Genomic DNA, 23,155 nt, shown 5'->3' with positions numbered 1-23,155 from the left:
AGCAACTTTCAAATATATAATACAATATTTTTAACTATAGTCACTATGTTGTAAGTTACATCCCCAGGACTTACTTATTTTTACTTGGGAGTTTGTACCTTTTTACTACCTGTACACATTTTGTTCGCCTCCCATCACCTGCCTCTAGCAGCTACTGATCTGTTGTCTCTATCAGTTAATTTTTTTTTAGATTCTACATATGAAACCATACAGTGTTTGTGTTTCTCTGCAGACACTTCAGCCTAATGCCCTAAAGGTCCATCCATGCCTCAAATGGCAAGATTGCCATCTTTTTTTGTGGCTGAGTGATACACACACACACACACACACACACACACACACACCCATATCTTCTCTATCTATTCATTCATCAATGAACACTTGGTTGCTTCCATCAGAGTTCTCATCTTTATCTTAAGAAAATCTAACATACCACTACAACCACAGGTCCTCAAGTAACGTCACTTTGTTTAATGTTGTTTCGTTATAATATTGATGAGGTGCCACAGGAACATAACTATGATTTCTGTCAATTAGCCTATGGTAAAATTGGTTGCATTATTAATTGTCTCACCATTGTTTGAAGAACCTGTTGATGAGTTAAGTAAGGACTGACTTTGTTTATACCGTTGTTATTCTCTGTAGATGCTCTCACATTTTTTTTTTTTTTTTGAGAAACAGCTCTTCTAACTCTATTTAGTCAGGCTTTGATTGTGCTAGACAAAGTCATGGACAATAGAAAGGATTGTTTTGCTTTGAGAATGTCATATTAGGCCCACTGTGAGTGTTTAAATGGAGGAAAAATTGAAGTGGGATGACTTGTAATCTGGGTGAAGAAATAAAATTGGAGAATATTTTTATTCATTTTATATACATATATTTTATCTAATGTTATAAGAAAATATGCTAAAAGGTCCCACAATGTTATTTATCACTCTCATTTGGGAAAAAAGCTAGCCAACCATTTCTTTCTACTACTCATCAGGTAGTGATTCAGACTTTCCATTTTTTGGCCAATACTTTAAAGTACTAATGGAGATGTTTAAAAGTCTCACAGTTTACGGACAACATTTAGAATAAGATTCTATTTCAATGTTCAGATGTTTCATACTCTGGGCAGGAGTCCAACTTCACTACAATCAGAATATTTGTAACAGAATAATGGTATTTATACTTAATGTTTCTTAATGCCTAGGAGGTTCTTTATTTAGTCAACCCAAATCCCCAACCAAAAGGATTCAATTACATAATGGCTACATAAAATGTAAGGAGATATTTGAAATGGAATGCTTTCTAAACAGAGCTGGTTTTTATATACAATGTGGGGCAAAGTAGTTTTATGGTTGTTTGGATGGAAAATAATACGATAATTAAAAAATAATAGTGCAAGAATAAACTCTGTGCTTTGTGTACGCGCAATTGTAAACTTACTTTTGCTCCAGCCCATACTTTTGTGGGACTTTTTATGCAGTTCCTATGTGGTGTTATGTCTGAAAATATACTCTGTTAAGAAAGGAATGTGATTTACAGTAAGAAAAAATATTAGGTGGTATAGTTTAAAAATGCACAATCAGTTGATAGTAGCTTTGTATTTCAAGTATCTTCCAGAAAAATATATATGTAAAAAGCAGTCTTTACCTGGCTGGCTGCAAAAATTTTGTAGATCAGGAAAGTATATCTGAAGGTAATAATTCAGGAACCAATGGAAATTAATAAACAAATGTTTTTTATGCATTTTTAATTTATTTCTTTGTGTTTGTCAGAGGCCACAACTCAAAAGAATATATTTAGATCCTGGCTCTTCTTTAATTCTGGTGTCAGGTAGTAATGGCCAGAAGATGGCGCTATGGCTCTACTGAAAATTAAAGGAATCTGCTCATTAAATCTACTTTGAGTACACATCCCCCATTTTAATTTGCTGCTTAGTGTTCTTAAACATATGTATTCTGACTACTTTTTATCCACTACAGTGTAGTTTTACTTTATTTGTTAAGTATTTTATTTATATTTACTTTGAGATTCTGTGTTTCTCAGAAAAACATATTTCTTGATTCTGTTTTAGTTTGAAATTTAAGAAAATACCATTTTTTCCAAAATGTAAAAACTCTTTAAACTTCTATATATTTAATATCAGTGTCACTGTAGTGGGTTTAATTTTTATTAGTATTTATTTATTTTTATGAGTACCACTAGTATACATTTTAGAGGACTCAATTTATATCATAAGGAAGGAACGTGTTCTTGGGAATAACCCTGAAGTTATGCTAAATCCAGGTCCAGCGGTTTTTTTGTTTTACTTCATTTTCTCTGTTTAACATGACACTCTGTTTTGTTTTTGTTTTTATGATCACAGTAAGTCCAGTTAACATCTGTCACCAGATGAGGACTTTTCAGATCTGCTACCAGCAACTCTCAGATCCACAGTGCAGTGTTGTAACAATACAACACTGTACTGTCGTACAGTCCCCATGCTTGAGCGGTACATCCCCTTGACGTGGCACTCTGCTTTTGTCTCCATAACGAGTCATTTAATTAATAAAATGGTTAGAACTTAATTTAATTACAAATATACATACATAAAAGATTTCCCTGTTGCATTAATAGGAATACTTTTAAATAAATTAATATAAGAACCACAAAGAGAAAGAGTAGCTCAGAATATTTGGCCCAAAGTAATACATTTATTAATTTTCTTGCCTAATATTAATAATATACATCTCATTAGTAATAAAGTTAGATTTCACTTTTTTAAAAGTCCTGTGAGAAATGAATAGAAATTGCATGATGATGACATTGAAAACCTTTAAGTTTTCTTTAGTTGTTCCACTTACCAGTCACATATATTTAACCAAGTGCTTTATGTATTTCAAGTAATAGGTCATCCCTTTCCCATCATTTTATGTGATAAAGGCTTGTTTTGTTCATTTGTTGTATCCTCCAGGATGCTGAGGTTTTGCCTAATTTGAATAATTGTTATTTGGTATTGTTGTATGCAAATTTTAAAAGTAGATCACTATCTGGATGACCAAGAAATGAATCCACTGAAGCTAAAATGGAAAGAAATTTGCAAACAGGCTCTTCAAACATTAACATTCAAGTAGTAGATAGGGAGCAAAACAACTATAATATAAGTAAAAAATGATGAGCATGTCTTCCACATGTAAGTTCCCACATGTGTTTTGAAACACAGTTAAGAGGTCTATAAGTAAGAAAAGAGACTTAGAGTTAGACAGAGCATGCAAACCATAGAATATAGTAATCTTAAACTTCAGAAACAATGGGTTGAAAGAGAATATTGTACTGTGATTTAAAATGTAGATTGAGTGAATATAACCTTAGGCATAAGTGTCTCACGACATCTGTGCAACAGTCAAGGCTGATAAATAACCAGTCTAAACTTTGCAAGACACGAAGATAGAACTGAGGAGTTTAGTTTTTAAATGCCAAAAATCTGTTTGCAGAAGCAAAGAGTTATTTGGTGGTGGGTAGCTGTAAAACCAGATTGCTACAGATCCATTTTAGGACCAAGGCATTGGATTGGGTGACCTAAGAACCTTTGATCACAATGACTTATTCTGATATGAAACAGACGAAAAGGCTTCCCGAGCCTTAGATCAGATATTCCATGTTTATTTTTCTTTATATCATTTTATGTTTCCTCTTCTCTTTTTTATATCTCCCACTCCTACTTCCTTTCTTCATTATTTCATTCTTTCTTTCCTTCGTTGTCCTGGCAGAAAATAAATATTTCAACAGACAAGTTTAATATTAGTGCTTGATTTGTGATCGACTTTTTGGAAACTAAAAGAGGTCACAGGAATGGTTGTGTCCAGATGTAGGAAAAGCCTCAAAGCCACTGCTCACTGTCTGTTTCTGAAAAAGAGAATCCTGGGAAGCCAGCTTAGAATGCTTGTGCAGCCCAAGATGGAATGACTTCGTTCAGATGTGTTCACGTAGAGGGATTTATTTTGTAAGCCTTCACATGTGAACATCCCCAAATTGTTTTAATTATGCCAATGCAGGAAAGAGATTATGAAGGGAAAAGAAACAAAATTAGTCCTCTTTATTTGGGTGAGAGCTTTAATGATTTTCACCAAAATAGAGCAAGTTTCTTAAAGACAAAAAAGTTCTCCAGCACAAATTAGTCAAATTCATGTGCAGAATGTAAGAATCTTGGTTACAAAAAACCCCCCAAACCCCCCCACATCAAGGCAGACACTTCAAGGCACTTGTGTGTGCATTAAGTGCATTATTCTCCGTGGCAGTGCAGGGCCATGAAAAGAGAAAAAGGCCTTTAGCCACTCTCCGCTCCGGGACTGAACTGTGCCATGTACACTCACAGCTGCTCTTAATTAGAGACAGATGCACAATGCAAATAAATATGATACACAAAAGAACTGAAACCCTACCCTGCCTCGTGAGTAATCTAGTTCAGTCAGGTTAGGATGATCCATATGCTGAAAAGATGTTACTTAAGGAAATAACGTTTTAAAGCCCTAAAAGAGGGTAAGAAATCTGATTCTTTTCAATAATATTTTTCTTCTTGTTTTTGTTTCTTAAAAAGAAAGGTGGGAGAGGGAGGAAAGAAGGAATATAGGGAGAGAGTAGCATTGCTAGACAAATCAGAACACTCAATACACTTTGAATTTCAGTTAAACAATAAATAATTTTTTTTTAGTATAAGATATGTTCCAAATATTGCATGGGGCATACTTACACTAAATAACATATAAATAGTGTTTGTGTATATACAGAGAGAGTGTACATGTGTATTCTAAGATTAAAAGTTTTTAAAATTCATTATTGTTCAGTATTCACATTTAACTGGGCTCCTGTAATTTTTTTCTGGCACTACACCTGGCAGCGTTAGCAGAGAGGCAGCAATTCTATGTCCTAAATACGTGACTATTCTGATTTTCTTCTTGATTTCATAATACAACCTACAAGCATTGATATACACTTACTAATTCAATAAGAAGATAACAATAAATACTACCATGAAAGCATTTTAAAAAGTTTATGTTTTCAAGAAGCTCACTACATTGGTAATCCTAGACTTCATCTAGTTGTCTAATTCTGACTACTGTGTTTTAGCTGGGATAATTACTTGAGCTCTTAGCCTGACTCTGAGTATGGTAAACCATCTCTGTGTGTTCGTGGGTTTGATTGGGTGGGGCGGTGCACCACACGAAGGGTCCAGAAACAGTAAAGGTGGCATGTCCAACACTGGTCACGCAAGTTCTCTAGCGGCATCAAAAACAAAAGGCCCACATGAAAAAAAAATTGATCTCTCCTTATCTTCCCACAGAGTTTTCATTTTCTCAACTGGTATGACTATGGTTTTTTAAAATATCATGAAAGAAGTCCATTAATAATATTTTTAAAAAGTTATAATAGGTGATAATTTAATGAAAGTTCAACACAACACAAACTCCATATATATTGATGTTTATTCTGCATAGAAACAATTATAGTTTTGTAAATAATTTTTTATTTGTAGTTTGCAAGACATATCAAGAAATCTGAAGGCCAGAAAATTCCTAAAGTTGAGTTACAAATATCAATTTATGGAGTAAAAATTCTAGAACCCAAAACAAAGGTAAGGCTTATTTTTTAATGTCAGAAGTGCTCTAATCTTTAATTGTAGTTATATGCCTATTTTAATAAACACTTAAAATATGTTATCAACTTGAACTGTGTAGCTTTCAGTTAATGACTATTTACAACTCTGTAGGATTTTTATGGGGAAAAAGAACTTTGGGGATTGCTTTCTGAGTGGTCTGTTTTTCAGCCTGTGTTTGGGATGTTATCATTTACATTAAGTGCATTTAACGGTATTTAGTCTTGTATTTAGGAATTGTCTTCATGTGCTGTGAAAGAGATGCATGAAGCGACAAAAGCTGTGTATTTCTTAATGTGCCCTGGGCTGACTTACTGCCCATAGAAATAATCAGTGTGTGTTATTTTACCAGGGCTGCCATAATAAAGTACCACAGACCTGCTGTCTCAAACAAGAGAAATTTATTTTCTCACTGTGCTGCAGGCTGAAGCTGGTTTCCTCTGAGGCTTCTGTCCTTGGTTTGCAGGTGGCTGCCCTCTGGGCTGCCCTTTCGCACGGTCATCTGTGCACTCACGCCCCTGGTGTCTCTTTGTGGATCCAATTTTCCATCAGATTGGAGGGAACTCTCACTGGCCTCATTGTAACTGAATCACCTCTTTCAAGTATTATCTCCAAACACAGTCACATTCTGAGGTTATGGGGGCTGATTAAAGGGAGGAATTTTGGGGGGAACACAATTCTGCTCATGTAACAGAATTAACTTAAGTTTCTTGTATTTAAGAGCCTTCTCCCCTACAAACCCAATGATTTTTTTTTTTTTTTTTTTGGTTAAACATACTGCTGTCTTTTTTTCACATATTTTTTAGTTAAATGTATTGGGATGACATCGGTTAAGAAGATTATGTAGGTTTCAAGTATACATTTCAATGATACATGATCAGTATGTTGCATCATATTTGGTCCCCTTTTCCCTTTTCTACTACCCTTCATCCCCTTCCCTCTGGTAACCACCATATTGTTATGCGTCTGAGTTTTAGTTTTCTATCCCACATATGAGTGGAACATATTCTGGATTCATATTCATTGGTATGTACTTGTTATGGACTGAAATGTTTCCACCCCAAATTCCTAAGTGGAAGTCCTCACCCCTGATGTGACTGTCCTTGGAGATGGGGCCTTTAAGGTAATTAAGGTTAAATAAGGTCTTACTGGGGCCTTAATCCAGGTAATTGGTGTCCTTACAACAACGGAGGAGAGTTAGAGGTGTGAGCACAGTGGAAAGGCCATGTGAGGACACAGCAAGAAGGCCACCATCTGCAAGTCAAGCTGAGACAGGCTTGAGCAGAAATCAAACCTACGGGCATCTTAATATTGGACTTCGAGCCTCCAGAACTGCGAAGAAATTGATTTCTGTTACTTAAGCCACCAAGTCAGTAACATTTTGTTGTGGTAGCCCTAGCAAACTAATACAACTCTTTATTCACAGTGCCTCAGAATGATTGCTTAGTGTTCATGGTTCATAAGACCATGAACATCACTTTGGCAAAACTAACATTCAGCTCTAGTTATTTACAAATACATATTGCCAGTGTTTCCCCCTAACACAACAAGTTGCTTATGGACAAATTAATTTCATTTGAAAGTCTAAGGAAACCCTAACCTGTAAACAGATTATGAAAATATTTTTCACGAGTCTGCAGCTTTTCACTGCTTCAGGATTTGTCATTGCTATTTTTATCTATGTGCCTACCACACCCCCTGACAAAGGCTTGCTATTCAAAGTGAGGTCTGTGGGCCAGCATCATCTGGGAGCTTGTTAGAAATCTAGAATCTCAGGCCCTGTTCTAGACCTGTGTAGTCTGAATCTGCAGGTTAAGAAGAAGCACAGTGATTCTTGGGCACACTAATGTACAAGGGGTTCTGGTGCAGTGCATTGTCTGCTAGCTACATACAGTAACCCACCTTTCTCAATTACAGTCCATGGAATACTTGCATTAAAGATACCTGAGCCCTTTGCAAAAATAAGTTCTAAGGCCCTATCTCAGCCTACAGCATCAGAATCTCCATGGAAATTCGGCTTTTTTCAGTATGTTTGAGGATAATGAGACTGTGGCATGGGTATACCCACAGTTATTGTTCAATTCCAAATGAAAGAACAATGGCATTCCTTCAGACTTTCAAACCATAAGTTTAGACCTCCCACAATTATCCTTATTTCCTGTTATTACTCTGCTCTCAATGTTAAGTAACAAGGAGTTGGAGACTTTTACCTTGGTTATGGCTATTCCCAAATTGTCATTGCCGAGGTGGCTGAAAGCAGACAAAGAGGTGGTGAAAGGACAGTGGCAGGTTTCTTCAGGTATCTGTGTATTCTTGAGTACAGAATGCACCCCCTCAAGTGGCATAGAAAATAGTTTTCCTATCAAGCCCATGTTAGATTAATAATGAACTTTTAAATCCTGCCTCATACATATTTTACTATAAATAAATGTATTTTAGGAGCACCATACTTTGTTGTTTTCTTTTCCCTGGTCTGCCTGGACATTTGCTACTACATGTCCATTTAATTTTAAAAAGGAAGTGAATGACTATAATTACTTTTCTTTTTAAATGCATATAACACTACACTGTGGTTGCTATGCTTTTCATTGCATTGTCACTCTCTAACATATATATACATGTATATGTATATGTATATATGCACATATAATACATATATGTGTGTGTATATATAGATATTGGAGCAATCTCAATTGACTCTAATATATTCATTTCTGTCTCATTTTTCCTTTCTGTTTTTCCTTTTGTCTTGCAAATGAAGATTATGCAGTCCTGGAAAGAGTTGTTATAGGTGAATAGGGGCTTTACTTATTTTTTTGTTCCTATTCCAGTAAAGCATCATCCGTGTTAAAGGGTGACTGTGTTCTGACTGTGCTTCATTGCGTTTCCAAGTCTCTGTATCCTGTCTCACCAAACATCAGTACTGCATTTAAAATTCATAAAGATCTATCACAGCCACAAAAACTTCATGCAAATACTAAAATTACAGGTTTTAGCTTTCTAGTCTTTTGTAGGAAGATACCTCTGCTAATCTAAACAAAAATGCAGGTGATCCCCTAGTGTCACAACTAAAGGCTTTCTGTGATTGTACTGGTTGGTGAGACACTGAGGGACACATAGGTTTCCCCATCAGTTTTGTAAATGTTGTGTTTTCTTATTACTTAGTTATTTTCTGTAAATGGAAAAAATGAATTATTTTTTATATATTGTATGACAAAGATATTTTCTCTTTATGTATCATTAATGTAATTATACAGTTAATAAACTGGTCTAGACCTGTATCAGTATTTCACAGCTATAGTGCAACTGAAGTCTATTATTTGATTGACATTAATGCAGTAACATTAAAACAAAAAAAGTATGTCAATTAGAAGAGATGGCTGATCCAAGTGTAGGAGAAGGAAAGTCTCAGACAGATGTGGTCATTGTCCATCCCAGCACTTACAACTAGAAAGGGAAGTTGCCCTCATCAAAAGCTTTAGTAGATCCCTTCTGTTTAACATTGTTCCTCCCTGCTGTTGAAATGGATGGATTCAGCTATCTAGTAATGACAGAAAGCATTACAATCATGCAGTAGGCTTCCTCACTTTAATTGCCATGCTTGCCAAGCTACTCTTTGATGACTTACAGTTTGGTTTGTATGCAGGAAAAGAATGCACTACCACAGACAAATTCTCTTAACATTTATTTGTAAATCTCATTTATGTACTCATTTTCAGTTTGATGAACAGTAATGTAAATCTGACTTACCAAATTGCAGCAAGCACAGACAGCCCATGGTCCTCTGATCCTCTTGTATTTTGCTTTTATTTTCCTAAGTTCCATTGAAATGACTATCCTGGTTTAATTCTGAGTCAGGAAGTGCATCTCCATTACGTATTTGTTTAAGTGTGGGGTATATGTAATTAAAAAACCAAAGTTTGACAGATGATTGTTTCACTTTTAAAGTCATAAGTTGTATGTTATTAACACAAGCTGGTATTTCAGAAAATGGAAAAAAACTCTTTAACTATGTTTATTTCCACGTGTTCACAGGAAGTCCAACACAACTGCCAGCTTCATAGAATATCATTTTGTGCAGATGATAAAACTGACAAGAGGATATTCACTTTCATATGCAAAGATTCTGAGTCAAATAAACATTTGTGCTATGTATTTGACAGCGAAAAGTGTGTAAGTATGCCAGATGTTTTAGGGTGGTTTGTTCTGTTTTACAATCCAGGATTTGTCTTGTTTCCGACATTAGTGAAGTATTTGGAAATGAATAAGATCTGCAAATACTTAAACACACTAATAGATCCATCCTGTCATTAGAATATGCTCCAAGATTTCATCCTTAACTAAATTCTCATGTCAGGAACACAAGCTTGCATGCAAATTTCTTTCCTTAGAACATCATGCCTGCTTACGTTATGCATTTGTTTATCTTACAATCATAATTTATTTGTAATTTAAATCTCAAGTATGATTTAGTAATATTCACATAATGCAGAGAGTAGCAATGAGCAGAGTATTTTTTTTCTGGAATATAATAGGTCTGATGAAAATAAATATTTTAAACTCCAGGAATTAAAATCTTTATGGCTTCTTTAAAAACATCTAATATTTTGAAAATATAGTTCTTAATTTTTATTATTCAGAAAACTTAATATGCAAAAAGGTAATAGTATTGTATGTGCATGTGTGTTAACCTATGAGTGTAATCTAATGTTCCTAGCAAATATGAACAATCAGGGAATTCCAAAGTGAAATTGTGCTACAGTTTTTTAATCTTCTGGAATCTTTTGGAAAAACCTGTGTCTTGATTATAAGCATAAGCTAATGCTAATCGTAACCTAGTCTGAGGTCAGTTATAAAACATAAGATGTGAATTCCACGCACACAGCGAAGCCATTGATGGCTTTAATGAAGGAAGAGCATCTAACCTCAACAACACTCTTGGCTTAGACAGGAAAAGACCTTCATTCATTTATTTGCCCATTTTTTGTGCTGTCAAAAATGTTAAAGGACTAATATTGTCACTACTCTATAATTTATTTCTCTGTGTTCAGTATGTGAGCTTCTTGAAAATACATACCTTTTTATTTGTCCATATAACTCCTACAACAGGTGAACAATAGATGCCCAATGAATTTTTCCTTATAGAAAAAGACCATGTGGAAAATTTTTTAAAAAGTAGAGCAAGTTATTATGTGTATCTTTTAAGCTATACTGCTGTAAAAAGGAAAAACAATGTGCTAATTTAATTGGCATCAAAATATCGTTTGAGAATTTAATGAACGATATGGAACATCTCATCAGAAAAAAAATGTGTACCCATATAAGAAATACTATGTGCACAGTAAGGCAAATAAGTTCAAGTTGTTTTTGAAATTTATCCTGTTGAATGAATGCATTATATTTAATGTTCCAAGTACTTCTTCACTATGATTGTTTGCAGACATTTTTCTCCTTGTGATTGAGATTAAAGTAGATATTCTCTATATGTAAGATATAATAACCTTTTATTATTTACACCAAGCAGTAGACGTAGTTGTCTTTCTTGGCTTACATATTGAAATAAATGCCCTTGAGGTCCTTTGAAATAATCATAATAAAAGATCATTATAAATATTAGCCTTCATACAGATTTGTGTCAACTCTTTTAAAAATCTTAGTTTATTTGATTCCCATCAAAACTGGTTACGTGATTATTTAAAACATAAGCTTTCCAGAAAATCTGTTTCAAAAGCATAGGCTCTGTTGCTGCCTGATCATAATTGTTTGTAATTGATTTCCATAATTTCAATTCCTTGATGCATTATGATCTTTGGATATAGCATATTAGCTTTCTTTTTTCTTGAAGGTTGAAAGTGATCCCTTGAAGCCTACAGCAATGGCTCACAAATGTTAGCATACATAATATTCATAAGGAGGGCCTTTTAAAATATAGATCTTTGGTTCCCACTTCAAAAAAATAAGTTCATATTGATTGGGGTTGGAGCTCAGGAAATCTACATTTAGCAAGTTCACCAAGTAATTCTGCTACAGGTAGATGAAGCCTGGGCTTTGAAAAGCAAGGGTCCAAGATATCTCTCCAACTGTAAGTTGACATTACATTGATGAGCTCAAAGAGGACGTTTCCTTATATTATTTTTATTTCAATGTTTTATTTGCTCTAATTATAATAATGACTATTCTACATATATTTTATTTTTTTCCATGCTATTTCCTCTAATTTTTATTTTATTTTTTTAAAGATTTTATTTATTTTTTTAGAGAGAGGGGAAGGGAAAGATAAAGAGAGGGACAGAAACTTTAATGTGTGGTTGCCCCTCAAATGCCCCCAACTGGGGACCTGGCCTGCAACCCAGGCATGTGCCCTGCCTGGGAATCAAACCAGTGACCCTTTGGTTCACAGGCCCATACTCAATCCACTGAGCTACACCAGCCAGGGCTAATTTTCATTTTAAAGTAACAAATCATAGCATAGCATTCATCCCATCCTGTCATATTACTTCATAACTGTGCCTGTTGCAGAGATGATCTGCTCTTACCGAGGCCTTTGTCTTTTCAGCACTTCTGTGACTTTATTGAGCATTTGAAAGGTAGATGAAACTTATCTTAGCATGCTGGAATTCACTGCTTCATGAATGGTATCATGGAGTGTTCAGGAGTCTTCCTCCTTCCATGGTGACAGCGTAGATCACATGGGGAGCTAGCATTCTCAGCCCTGCCAAGCTGTAATGAAGAGGCTGAGTGAGGAAGCTGAGCCTCCATCCCCACCAGGCAGTGATGAAGCAGTGTTCTGCCATTCCCATTCCCATTCCCCTACCGGAACTGTGTCAGAGTGAGCCACCCAAAACACAAAGTTTAGATCATTTCTAGAGTCTCATGTAATATCTAAACTACCCAGGGTTCAATTAAAAGTCACTCATCATATTAAGAAACAGGAAGATGTTAAACTAAGTGAAAAAAGATGACCAATAGATCCCACCCTGAGATAAGAGAGATGTTAGAATTACTAAAGATTTTAAAAACACCATCATACCCCTGGCTGGCGTAGCTCAGTGGATTGAGCGTGGGCTGCGAACCAAAGTGTCGCAGGTTTGATTCCCAGCCAGGGTACATGCCTGGATTGCAGGCCACAGCCCCTAGCAACCACACATTGATGTTTCTCGCTCTCTCTCTTTCTCCCTCCCTTCCCTCTCTAAAAATAAATAAATAAAATCTTAAAAAAAACCATCATTAAAAAAATACAATGATATACTTGAAACAAATGATTTTTCCAGAAAATCTTATCAAAGCAATAGAAATGCTAATCAAAGAAAGAGAATATAAAAGGAAACCTATGTACTCAAATAGACCATGTCCTGGGCTATAAAATAAATTTCAAAAATTTATTATCCAAGAAAGGACAACAAAGAAATCAATCAAAATCAATTACAGAAAGATAACAGAAATGTCCTAAAAACTTATAAATGAAATATCACACTTATAAACATTCCATGTCAAAAAGGAATTTGCAAAAGAAAAATTATAAAATGCCGTAAAGTACATATAAATGAAATAGAACATTTTTGTGATTCAGATAAAACAGTACTGAGGGTGAAATGTACTGTATATATAACAACTAAGGTAATGCATTAGAAAAAGGAAAGTTTCAAATCATAATCTAAGGTCCCACCTTAAGTATCCAGAAACCAAAATGTCAAAATAAATTCAAAGCAGAAGGAAGAAAGTGAAAGAGGTAAGAAATTAATAAAATGGAAAACAAAAAGAATAATCAATGATACAAAGAACTGCATCTCTTAAAGATTATAGAATTAACAACAATTTAGTACGATTGGCAAAGGGAAAAAAAACACACAAGAGACCAATGTTGGGACATTTCACTGCAGACACTCCAGATAGCAAAGAATAATAATAAGATGCTATAAATAATTGTATACACAAAAGTTTGATAAGATAGATAAATTGAATCGACTTTCCAAGAAACAAAAGCTACATTACATCACCCGATACATTAAATTTATAAATCTGAATAGCTCCACAACATAAAGGAAATTGAATTTATAATTTAATACTTATCAAAATACTTATCCAGGCCTAGATGGTTTTGCTGGAGGAATCTACAAAATGTGTAAGGAGGAATTAACATTCTGCACACCTTATTTCAAAAAACAGGAGGTGAGAGCACTCCCCATTTCATTTAAGAAACTAGTATTCTCCTAGCAGCAAAACCAAAACAGACCAAACTATGTTCCTTAAGATTATATATGCAATGATTCCTAACAAATTATTAACAGATATAATTCAGCAAAATATAAAAAGAATTATACACTGAGACCAAGTGGGGATTGCTCCTCAGATGCAAGTCTTCAGCAAATAGCCAACAATGTAATAAAAATCCTATTATATCAATGTTTTAAAAATATTTTTAAAAAAACCAACATCCATTCATGATTAAAAACTGTCAGAAAATAAGGAATTATTATGTATTCTGACTATATTAATATTAGTATTAATTGGTTGTGATTTGCACCAACTAGTGTTTGTAATATGTTACTATTTGAGGAAGTACATAAAGGGTATAGAGGATCTCTCTGTATTATTTCTTACAACTCTATATAAATCTAAAATGATCTCAAAAATAAGCTTTTTATTTTGAGAAATAAATTATGGCCTATTTGGATTAACCTTTTCATCACATTTTAAGTAAGTCCAGGCCAGAGAGATTTAGTGCCTTTCCCAGTGACAAAATCAGAACTATAATACCATAGATTCCCATTTTTACAATCTTCCTATCATAATACTTTCATGACTGTGACCTCTCCATAGTCCCTCCACTCTTAATGGGGCCTGTATTCTATTTATTCATTGTGTTTCATATAGTTAATACTTCTGTGAATTTCTAAAATCTGCTTGACATTTAGATGAAGGCCTATCCTAGTATGCTGCAAAACTGGAACTCACTTTATTAGTATTGTCATGTTGTGTTATTAAGATTTAATGTTTACCTGGCCAGTGTGGCTCATTTGGTTGAGCCTGGTCCCTCAAAGTGAGGGTTTGACAGTTTGATTCTTGGTCAAGGCACATGCCTAGTTTGTGGGTTCAGTCCCTGGTCAGAGTATGTGTGAGAGGTAACCAATTGATATTTCTCTCACACGTATGTTTCACTCCCTCTCTTTCTCCTACCCCCTCTCTCTAAAAATAAATAAGTAAATAAAATGTTTAAAATAAAGATTTAATGTTTATACTACCTCTATAGTCATCTCATTAAGTTTCAAAAATGAAATTAGACTATGGATACATAGCGTGGGGCAGAAACAAGTTTACAGTTGTATGTGAAACAGTTTGTCTTGTGTTATTGTTTATTAATTACTATATTATTTTTCTTACAAACAACTGTAAACCTACTTTTGCTCCACCCTATATATTATGATGTGATTGATTTGGTTTCTTTAATATAAGGCAAGTACTGTTACTGTCAACTGTTTAGCCATCATTTTGATAATACATATATTTATTTTTTGGGTCTAACATTTAAGTCTTTGATCCATTTTGAATTTATTGTTGTGAGTAGTGTAGGAAGGTGGTCTAGTTTCATTTTTCTGCACACATCTGTCCAATTTTCCCAACAGTTTATTGAATAAACTCTTGAGCCTATTGCATGTGCTTGGTTACTCTGTTAAATACTAATTGACTATAAAAGTGTGGGTTTATTTCTGGGCTCTCTATTCTGTTCCATTGATCTATGTGTCTTTTTTTATGCCAGTACCATGCTGTTTTGGTTACTATGACCTCATGGTATAGTTTGGCATTAGGTAGCATGATTTCTCCAACTTTACTCTTTCTCAGGATCTCTGTTGCTATTCAGGACCTTTTGTGATTACATATAAATTTTAGAAATAAAAAAAATAATAAATTTTTGAAATATTTGTTTTTTTCTGTGAAATACATCATTGGAATCTTGATAAGAATTGTGTTGAATCTATAGATTGCTTTGGGTGCTATGGACATTTTAATGCTGTTAATTCTTCCTGTCTTTGAACACAGTATGTGCTTCCACTTATTTATATCTTCTTCAATTTCTTTCTTTAGTGTCTTATAATTTTCTGAGTACAGGTGTTTTACATCCTTGGTTAGACTTATTCTTATTTTATTCTTTTTGAAGCAGTTGTGTATAGGATTGTTTTCTTAATTTCCCTTCCCATTAGTTCATTATTGGCACATAAGAATGCAACTGATTTCTGAATATTAATTTTGTTTCCTGCTACATTGCTGAATTCATTTATCAGATCTAGTAGTTTCTTGGGATCTTTGGGGCTATTTATGTACTCTATCATGTCATCTACAAAGAAAGACAGTTTTACTTCCAATTTGGATGCTTTTTATTTCTTCTTGTCTGATTGCTGTGCCTAGAACTGCCACTACTATGTTGCATAAGAAAGGTGAAAGTGGACATCCCTGTCTTGTTCACAGTCTTAAGGGGAATGCTTGTAGTTTTTGTTCATTAAGTATGATGTCAGCAGGGTGTTTAATGGTATTTATCATGTTTAGGTATGTTCTCTCTATTCCCACTTTGCTGATAGTTGTTATCATAAATGAGTGCTGGATTTTATCAAAATCTTTTTCTGTATTTATTGATATGGTCATGTGGTTTTTATCCTTCATTTTGTTTATGTAGTGAATCACATTTATTGATTTGTGAATGTTGTACCAACCTTTCATTCCCATAATAAATCCTACTTGATCATGGTGTGTGATGTTTTTGATGTATTGCTGTATTCAGTTTGGTAATATTTTATTGAGGATTTTAGCATCTTTGCTCATCAGGGATATTGGCCTATAATTTTCTTTCTCTGTAATATCTTTATCTGCTTTTGGAATTAGGATAATACTGGCCATATAAAATGAGTTTGGGAGCCTTCCTTCCTCTTGAATTTTACATAATATTTTGAAGGAGAGGTGTTAGCTCTCTCAGAATACTTGGTAAAATTCACTTGTTGAGCTGTGTGGTCCAAGGCTTTTGTTAATTGTGAGTTTTTTTAGTTCTGTTTTAATTTCATTAGGTCTAATCTCTCTATTCAGATTCTCTGATTCTTCCTGATTTATTTTTGGAAGATTGTATGTTCCTAGGAATTTATCCATTTCTTCTAGGTTGTCCAGTTTGTTGGCATATAATTGTTCATAATATTTTCTCAGAATCCTTTGTATTTCTTTGGTGTCAGTTGTTATTTCTCCTCTTTCATTTTTGATTGTATTGGGATTCTTTCTCTCTTTTTCCTGATGAGCCTGGTTAAAGGTTTGTCAGTCACATTTACCTTTCCAAAGAGCCAGCTCTTGGATTCATTGATTTTTCATATCATTTTTTAGGCCCTATTTCATTTATCTGCTCTGATCCTTATTATTTCCTTCCTTCTACTCACTGTGGGCTTTGTTATTATTTTTCAGGTTCCTTTAGATGTGAAGTTAGACTGTTCATTTGAGCTTTTTCTTGCTTTTTTGAGATAGGCCTGTGATGCTGTGAATTTCCCTCTTAAGATTGCTTTCCCAGTGTCCCACAGATTTTGGGTTGTTGCTTCCTCATTTTCATTTGTTTCAAGTTATCTTTTGATTTCTCCCTTTATCTCTTTGTTGACTCATTCACTATTTAATAATGTGTTATTTTGCTTCCATGTCTGTGTGTTTTTCATTGTTCTTCTTGTGATTGATTTCTAGTTTGACAGCATTGTGTTCAGAGAAGATGCTTGATATGATTTCAATCTTGTTAAATTTATTGAGACTTGTTTTGTGTCCTAACACATGGAATATCATTGAAAATATTCCATGTGCATTTGAAAAATATGTATAGTCCACTGTTTTGGGATGAAATTCTCTGAAGATATCAATTAAATCCATTTGTCCTAGTGTGTCATTTAAGGCTGCTGTCTCCTTGTTGATTTTCTGCCTGGAAGATCTTTCCATTGAAGTCAATGGGGAGTTAAAATCCCCAAATATAACTTTATTTCTGTTGATCTCTCACTTTATGCCCATCAAGATTTGCTTTACATGTTTAGATGCTCCTATGTTGGGTGCATAAATGTTTACTAGGGTTATATTCTCAAGGTGAATTGTTTCTGCTGTCATTATGTAATATCCTTCTTTTACTATAGCCTTGGTTTTAAAGTCTATTTTTCCAGACGTAAGTACTGCTACCCCAGATTTTTTTCTTTTCCACTTTCATGAAATATCTTTTTCCAACCCTTAACTTTTAGTCTTTGTGTATCTTTCGATTTGAGATAGGTCTCTTGGAGTCACTATATATATGGGTCTTATTTTTTTACCCATTCATCTACCTTCTGTCTTTTGTTTGGCATATTTAAGGTATTTACATTTAAGGTGATTATTGATATGTATGTAGTACCATTTTATTGTTAAACTGTTTTCCTTTGTTTTCTTCTTCTTCTTCTTCTTCTTCTTCTTCTTCTTCTTCTTCTTCTTCTTCTTCTTCTTCTTCTTGCAAACCCTTTTACATTGTTGCAGTACTGGTTTGGTATTAACAAACTCTAGCTTTTTCTGATCTGGGAAGCTCCTCATTTCTCCTTCAGTTATTTCCTGGGTAAAGTAGCCTTGATTATAGGTCCTTGTTTTTTATCACCTTGAATATTTCATGCCATTCCTTTCTGGCCTGAAATGTTTCTTTTGAGTAATCATGACAGTGTAATTGGAGCTCTCTTGTAGGTTACTACCTGCTTTTCACTTGTAGCTTTTAGGGTTTTCTCCTTGTCTTTAAACCCTGTCATTTTAATTATGATGTGCCTCAGTGTAGGCCTCTTTGGGTCCAACTTATTTGGGACTCTGAGGTTCCTGGGCTTGTAAGACTTTTTCCTTCGCCAGGTTAGGGAAGTTTTTGGTCATTTCTTCAAATAGGTTCTCGATCCCTCGCTTGGTCTCTTATCATTCTGGTATTCCCATGATACACATATTGTTATGTTTCATTTGTCCAAAATGTTTCTTAAGCTCTTCTCATTATTTCTAAATTCTTTTTTGTCTTTTTGCTGCTCTGCCCAGGTGTTTTCCCCTACCTTGTCTTCCAAAATACTGATTCCATCCTCTGCTTCATCTAACCAACTGTTTAGTCCTTCCGGTGTATTATTTATTTCAGATATTGTATTCTTTATTTCTAACTGGTCCTTTTTTGAGGATTCTATGTCCTTTTTCATGCTATTGAGTATCCTTATAATCATTAAACTCCCTATCTGATAAATTGCTTACCTCCATTTCATCTAGTTCTTCCAGAGAATTCTCGTGTTCTTTCATTTGAGGTCTGTTTCTTTGTCTTCCCATTTTGGCTGCTGCTTTGTATTTCCTGCCTTAGCTGCTAAATGGATCAGCTGTTAATATGACCAAGCTTAATCAGCAGCCATGCTTAAGCACCACAGGGTGGAGCAGAGTAGTTCCTGTGGGCTGGACTATTGCTTCCCCTCTAGCTGATGCCATTCCAAGAGGAGTGCTGTGCATGAGAAAGATGGGTTCTGCAGTATGAGGAATGACTTAGCACATGGATCCTGGTAGCCGTTGCTTCATTTCTCTCCCCTGAGCTCCAAGCTCCAAACTCTCAAGTTTTTTAGTACACTCTGCCCTTCCTCTGCTGGAGCCCAGGGTAAGTGGCTGCAAATGAAATTTTGTGTTTTGGCCCTTTGAGAGGCTCTCTGCATCTCCAGCAGTTTTTTCTTGGCATATAGAAACCTTGCTGCTTTTCACAGCTGGATGTTATCTAGTGTCCTTTCAGGCTTTGCTGCTGTAGTCTGGGGAGCCCAGCCTCGGGCTTAGTCCCCACACTTCTCTTGGGGTCCACCCCCTAACTGCCAAAGTATCCCTCCACAACTCAGCTGCCACCCATGGGAGTTCAGCCTGCCCTCTAGCGTCTCCACACTCTCTATCAGTCATGTTGTGGTGAAGTGGTTTCTTCTGTCTGTCCTTGACTATAAGGCTTCTCTCCAGACAGAGTTCAGTAGGTTATTCAGGATGATTTCTCTACAGTTTAGTTGAAATTCTAGACTGGTCCTGGGAGAAGGTTAGTATAGATTCCACTTCCCCCTCACCATCTTGGATCTCCCTATATATTAAATATATAATTTAATATATATATTTTAAACACTGGATATTGAACTTGATAAAATTTAAATAGTAGCCCAATGAACAGATGAAACTCTCACTTCACCTACATGTTTTTTATTTTAATTATATGAAAGGGAATGTAAAATAAGGCAAAGTTTGAAACTTCTCTCTTCTTAATTAATTGCAAAGAAGGGTTCATGTGACAGAAGAATCATCCAATATGATTACTAGAAGAAATCATTCACTTTCCATCTTTTTACCAGCTTTGTTTATTTGTAAGCTATTTGTTATATATTCTTGTTATATTTCATGTTTGCCTTGTAATAATTTTTGAAATAAAGTGTTTTTGAATTTTAAAATATTCTTGCTCTTTAATATCACATTATCAGAGGTTACAATGAATCCTCTTAGTTTAGTCAGCTATAAAACTAGGGTAATATAATGGAAATTTAAATTAAAAAGACCTTTCTTTTTCCTACTCTTTCATGTGATGAATTCACATATTAATTACATAGGTACTTGAGGTAAGAGCTTAGATTATTGAGACTTTGCTTTTTTCCAATGCATTAACCCAATTTGTACACATCTCTCATTAGTGTTTTATCCCAATTTCATATATGATTTATATATAACTTCATATATAATTTAGGCATATATTCACATTTTTTAGTTAACTGGGTTAATCACTATAAATATTTTTATGGCAATAGACTTTCTTAAATATGAATTACTAAAATGACAATGCCTTAATTAAATAATTGAAGCTATATTAATAAAGTATATTTTCAATTTAGATTGCTCATAGCATAGCACAAAGTTTTAGGATTTGCAGTAGATTAGTGGAAATGTGGCACTTTTAACATTTAATCTCATTAACGGTTTTTATGTCATCTGGAGGTCTTAGAATTGAATAGGACATTTTTGTTATGCATTCAATTAATGCCCTTACCAAACTTCTTTATGTTAATAAAGTAAACATTTAATGTTTACATTGTGCAAGGTATGATTTCAGTTAAGATGCGAGTGGAAAAGGAATGGGGGCAGTGAACTTAGGAAATTTGTGACAGTTTCTAGTTGATAGACCAGAATTTGTAAATCATTATCCTGTCCAAATTCAGATGATAGATATATGTTGTTCAGTCAGCACTTTTTACAAAAATACTGTTTGCTATCATTTAAAATTGGGAGATTTCATGTAAAGATTCAGATTTCTGATCTCATCTTACATATTTAAAATCTGACAGCTCTGGGTTGGAATTGTTCTTTTCCACAGCCAACAATTAACTGGCATTGAGTAGCATTTGCTCCATGTGGGGAGGGCACTCCTCAAGTTTTCCACAGCACCACCCAGACAACCTCATTCAAGTTACCTGCCAGTTTTAACTGACCTTCCTCACTAGGAAGAGGAAATAATTAGCAAAGCAATGAGAAACCACAGCTGGCACTGTGCTCTCATTTCACAGGCACTAGGTATTTGAGGAAGAAAGGAAACAAGCTAGGATATAAGAGATGAGAAGTGGGATAGAACTTCTGCTTCCAGTTTCAACAGCTCTTCATTTAATTACCAAAACATTTTTTATGTTGTGCATGGGTAAGCACTGAATATTACGTTAGCAGAGATGACTCTGCTTGTTCACCACAACTCTACCCCCAACTGTTGCCCTTTTAAAGTACCTCATGTGAATCTTTTTCTTGATTCAAAGAACAGTCTGACATATTATTAAAATGCAAATATTCTTTGTTTTATTTTTACAAAGGCTGAAGAAATAACTTTAACAATCGGCCAAGCATTTAACCTGGCATACAGGAAATTTCTAGAATCTGGAGGAAAAGATGTTGAAACAAGAAAACAGATTGCAGGGTTACAGAAAAGAGTGAGTAAACTAAACTTGTTTCACATTGATGTGATGTGAGGACAGGGAAACTTGCATATCATCAAACAAATTTAGAAGGCCTGCCATTCAATTTCCCCCACACTGATTGGAACTGCTTTCACTGTGTTCCTATAATTTTTCATTACTGATCCCCTGCACAGTTTTTAACCATTTTATATTGAATTCCCACAAGAACTTAGTGTTCTCATGTGACTTTGCTTCACTTCCTGATGCTTCTCATGGGGATCAGAGCAGCAGAAGCAGCAGATGCTGGGTAAGTGGTTTCCCATGCAGATCAGATTCCTTTGTAATTAAATTACACCCTTTCTCCATTCTCTTCAAAATCATCATAAGCAAGTTTCACTGTCTTGTGGTTATACTCCAAGATTATGGGTACAGATGGCACAGTGCAACAAGAAACACGGAGATGAGGCATTAGGAACATGAATTTGGCACACAACTAAGAGCATTTTATAAATATAATATGTCTGTCCAGTGACTAAGAATTCTATTTCCCAAACTTTATCAAATGATACAAAAATACATTAAAAATTTAAATAATATGAAATCCCATTCATTAATGCAGTCATTATAACAGCCAGTATTTTCCAAGAATAAATTTCCGAAGGTTATTCAATAATCATTTGCTTTTTTAGATTCAAGACTTAGAAACAGAAAATACGGAACTTAAAAACAGGGTGCAAGATTTGGAAAACCAGCTAAGAATAACCCAGGTATCAACATCTCCTGTAAGTATAAAGAGTATGTGCATGTTTTCCTGGGAAACAAGGTTTCCTAGAGATAACATATCTCTGGATCTTCAGCTCTGTGATATTTCCAGTACTACTCTGTGATCACTAATTTAAAACTACACATGGGTAGGCATAAAAAATGCTAAACAAGGTTAATTTAAAAGTTACCCAAGTAGCTGAAATCAGATTGTTTTCAATGCTGTTTCAAATTGTTTTTCCATGCTGCTCGTTTCACTTCATGTTTTCTAGAATGCTTCAGCCTTCAATTTTTTTTCTTTGCTGCATAATTGTTTTATTCCTGTTGATTACTATTTACTGAGGCTTGCCTTAGTGACCTAAGTCCATCTGCCCTTGGAGTACTGAGATTCATTCTCAAAACTAGACTGTTAACAAGACCAAATTTGATTTCTTACATTACATAGCAAGGGTTCCCATGGCAAGTGACAGTGTACTTCAGAGGCTAAACTGAATGGTAGTCTCTGCAGACAACACTCGAATGTTTGTAGTTAAATTGTTTATTTTTGGTTTCTCATACATTTTAAAGCCCTTTCCCAATACCATGTATCATACCATTATTTTGTGATTTTGGCTAAGGGAAATTTTTGGAGGGAGATAGAACTTAGAACTATTTTTTCTAGGATATTTTTTGGATATCCTAGGATATCTAGGATATTTTTTGAATCATCAGTACTAATGATATTCTCCATTAAAGTGTACATTTTATTTTGTAATTTAAAAATATTTAATATATAACTTATAGCATAATACTGAGGTGAAACACAATTACGGCATTTGCAAACTTTTGAAAAGCATTTTTGTTGCAG

The 23,155-nt window shown here is 34.6% G+C and overlaps 1 protein-coding gene across 7 annotated transcripts in view; it reads left to right on the top strand.

The window, feature by feature from the left end:
- GULP1 (GULP PTB domain containing engulfment adaptor 1) overlaps positions 1–23,155 on the top strand; it is a 219,195-nt gene that overhangs the window by 172,738 nt on the left and 23,302 nt on the right. For 4 of the 7 annotated variants that reach the window (XM_045830895.1, XM_045830877.1, XM_045830923.1 and 1 more), the window contains exons 6-9: positions 5,501–5,599; positions 9,656–9,793; positions 21,463–21,579; positions 22,236–22,328. In XM_045830895.1, coding sequence (XP_045686851.1) covers positions 5,501–5,599; positions 9,656–9,793; positions 21,463–21,579; positions 22,236–22,328 — 447 coding nt within the window. Of the gene's footprint in view, positions 1–5,500; positions 5,600–9,655; positions 9,794–21,462; positions 21,580–21,772; positions 21,854–22,235; positions 22,329–23,155 lie in introns of all 7 variants that reach the window. The other 3 variants (XM_045830886.1, XM_045830867.1, XM_045830905.1) reach the window with 2 other exon arrangements.

This window comes from Phyllostomus hastatus, unplaced genomic scaffold, assembly GCF_019186645.2.
Source record: "Phyllostomus hastatus isolate PE091 unplaced genomic scaffold, TTU_PhHast_1.1 phas_contig_1, whole genome shotgun sequence".
Lineage (NCBI taxonomy): Eukaryota > Metazoa > Chordata > Mammalia > Chiroptera > Phyllostomidae > Phyllostomus > Phyllostomus hastatus.
Note: the sequence above shows the minus strand (reverse complement) of the source record. Positions and strands in the feature narration are given on the sequence as shown.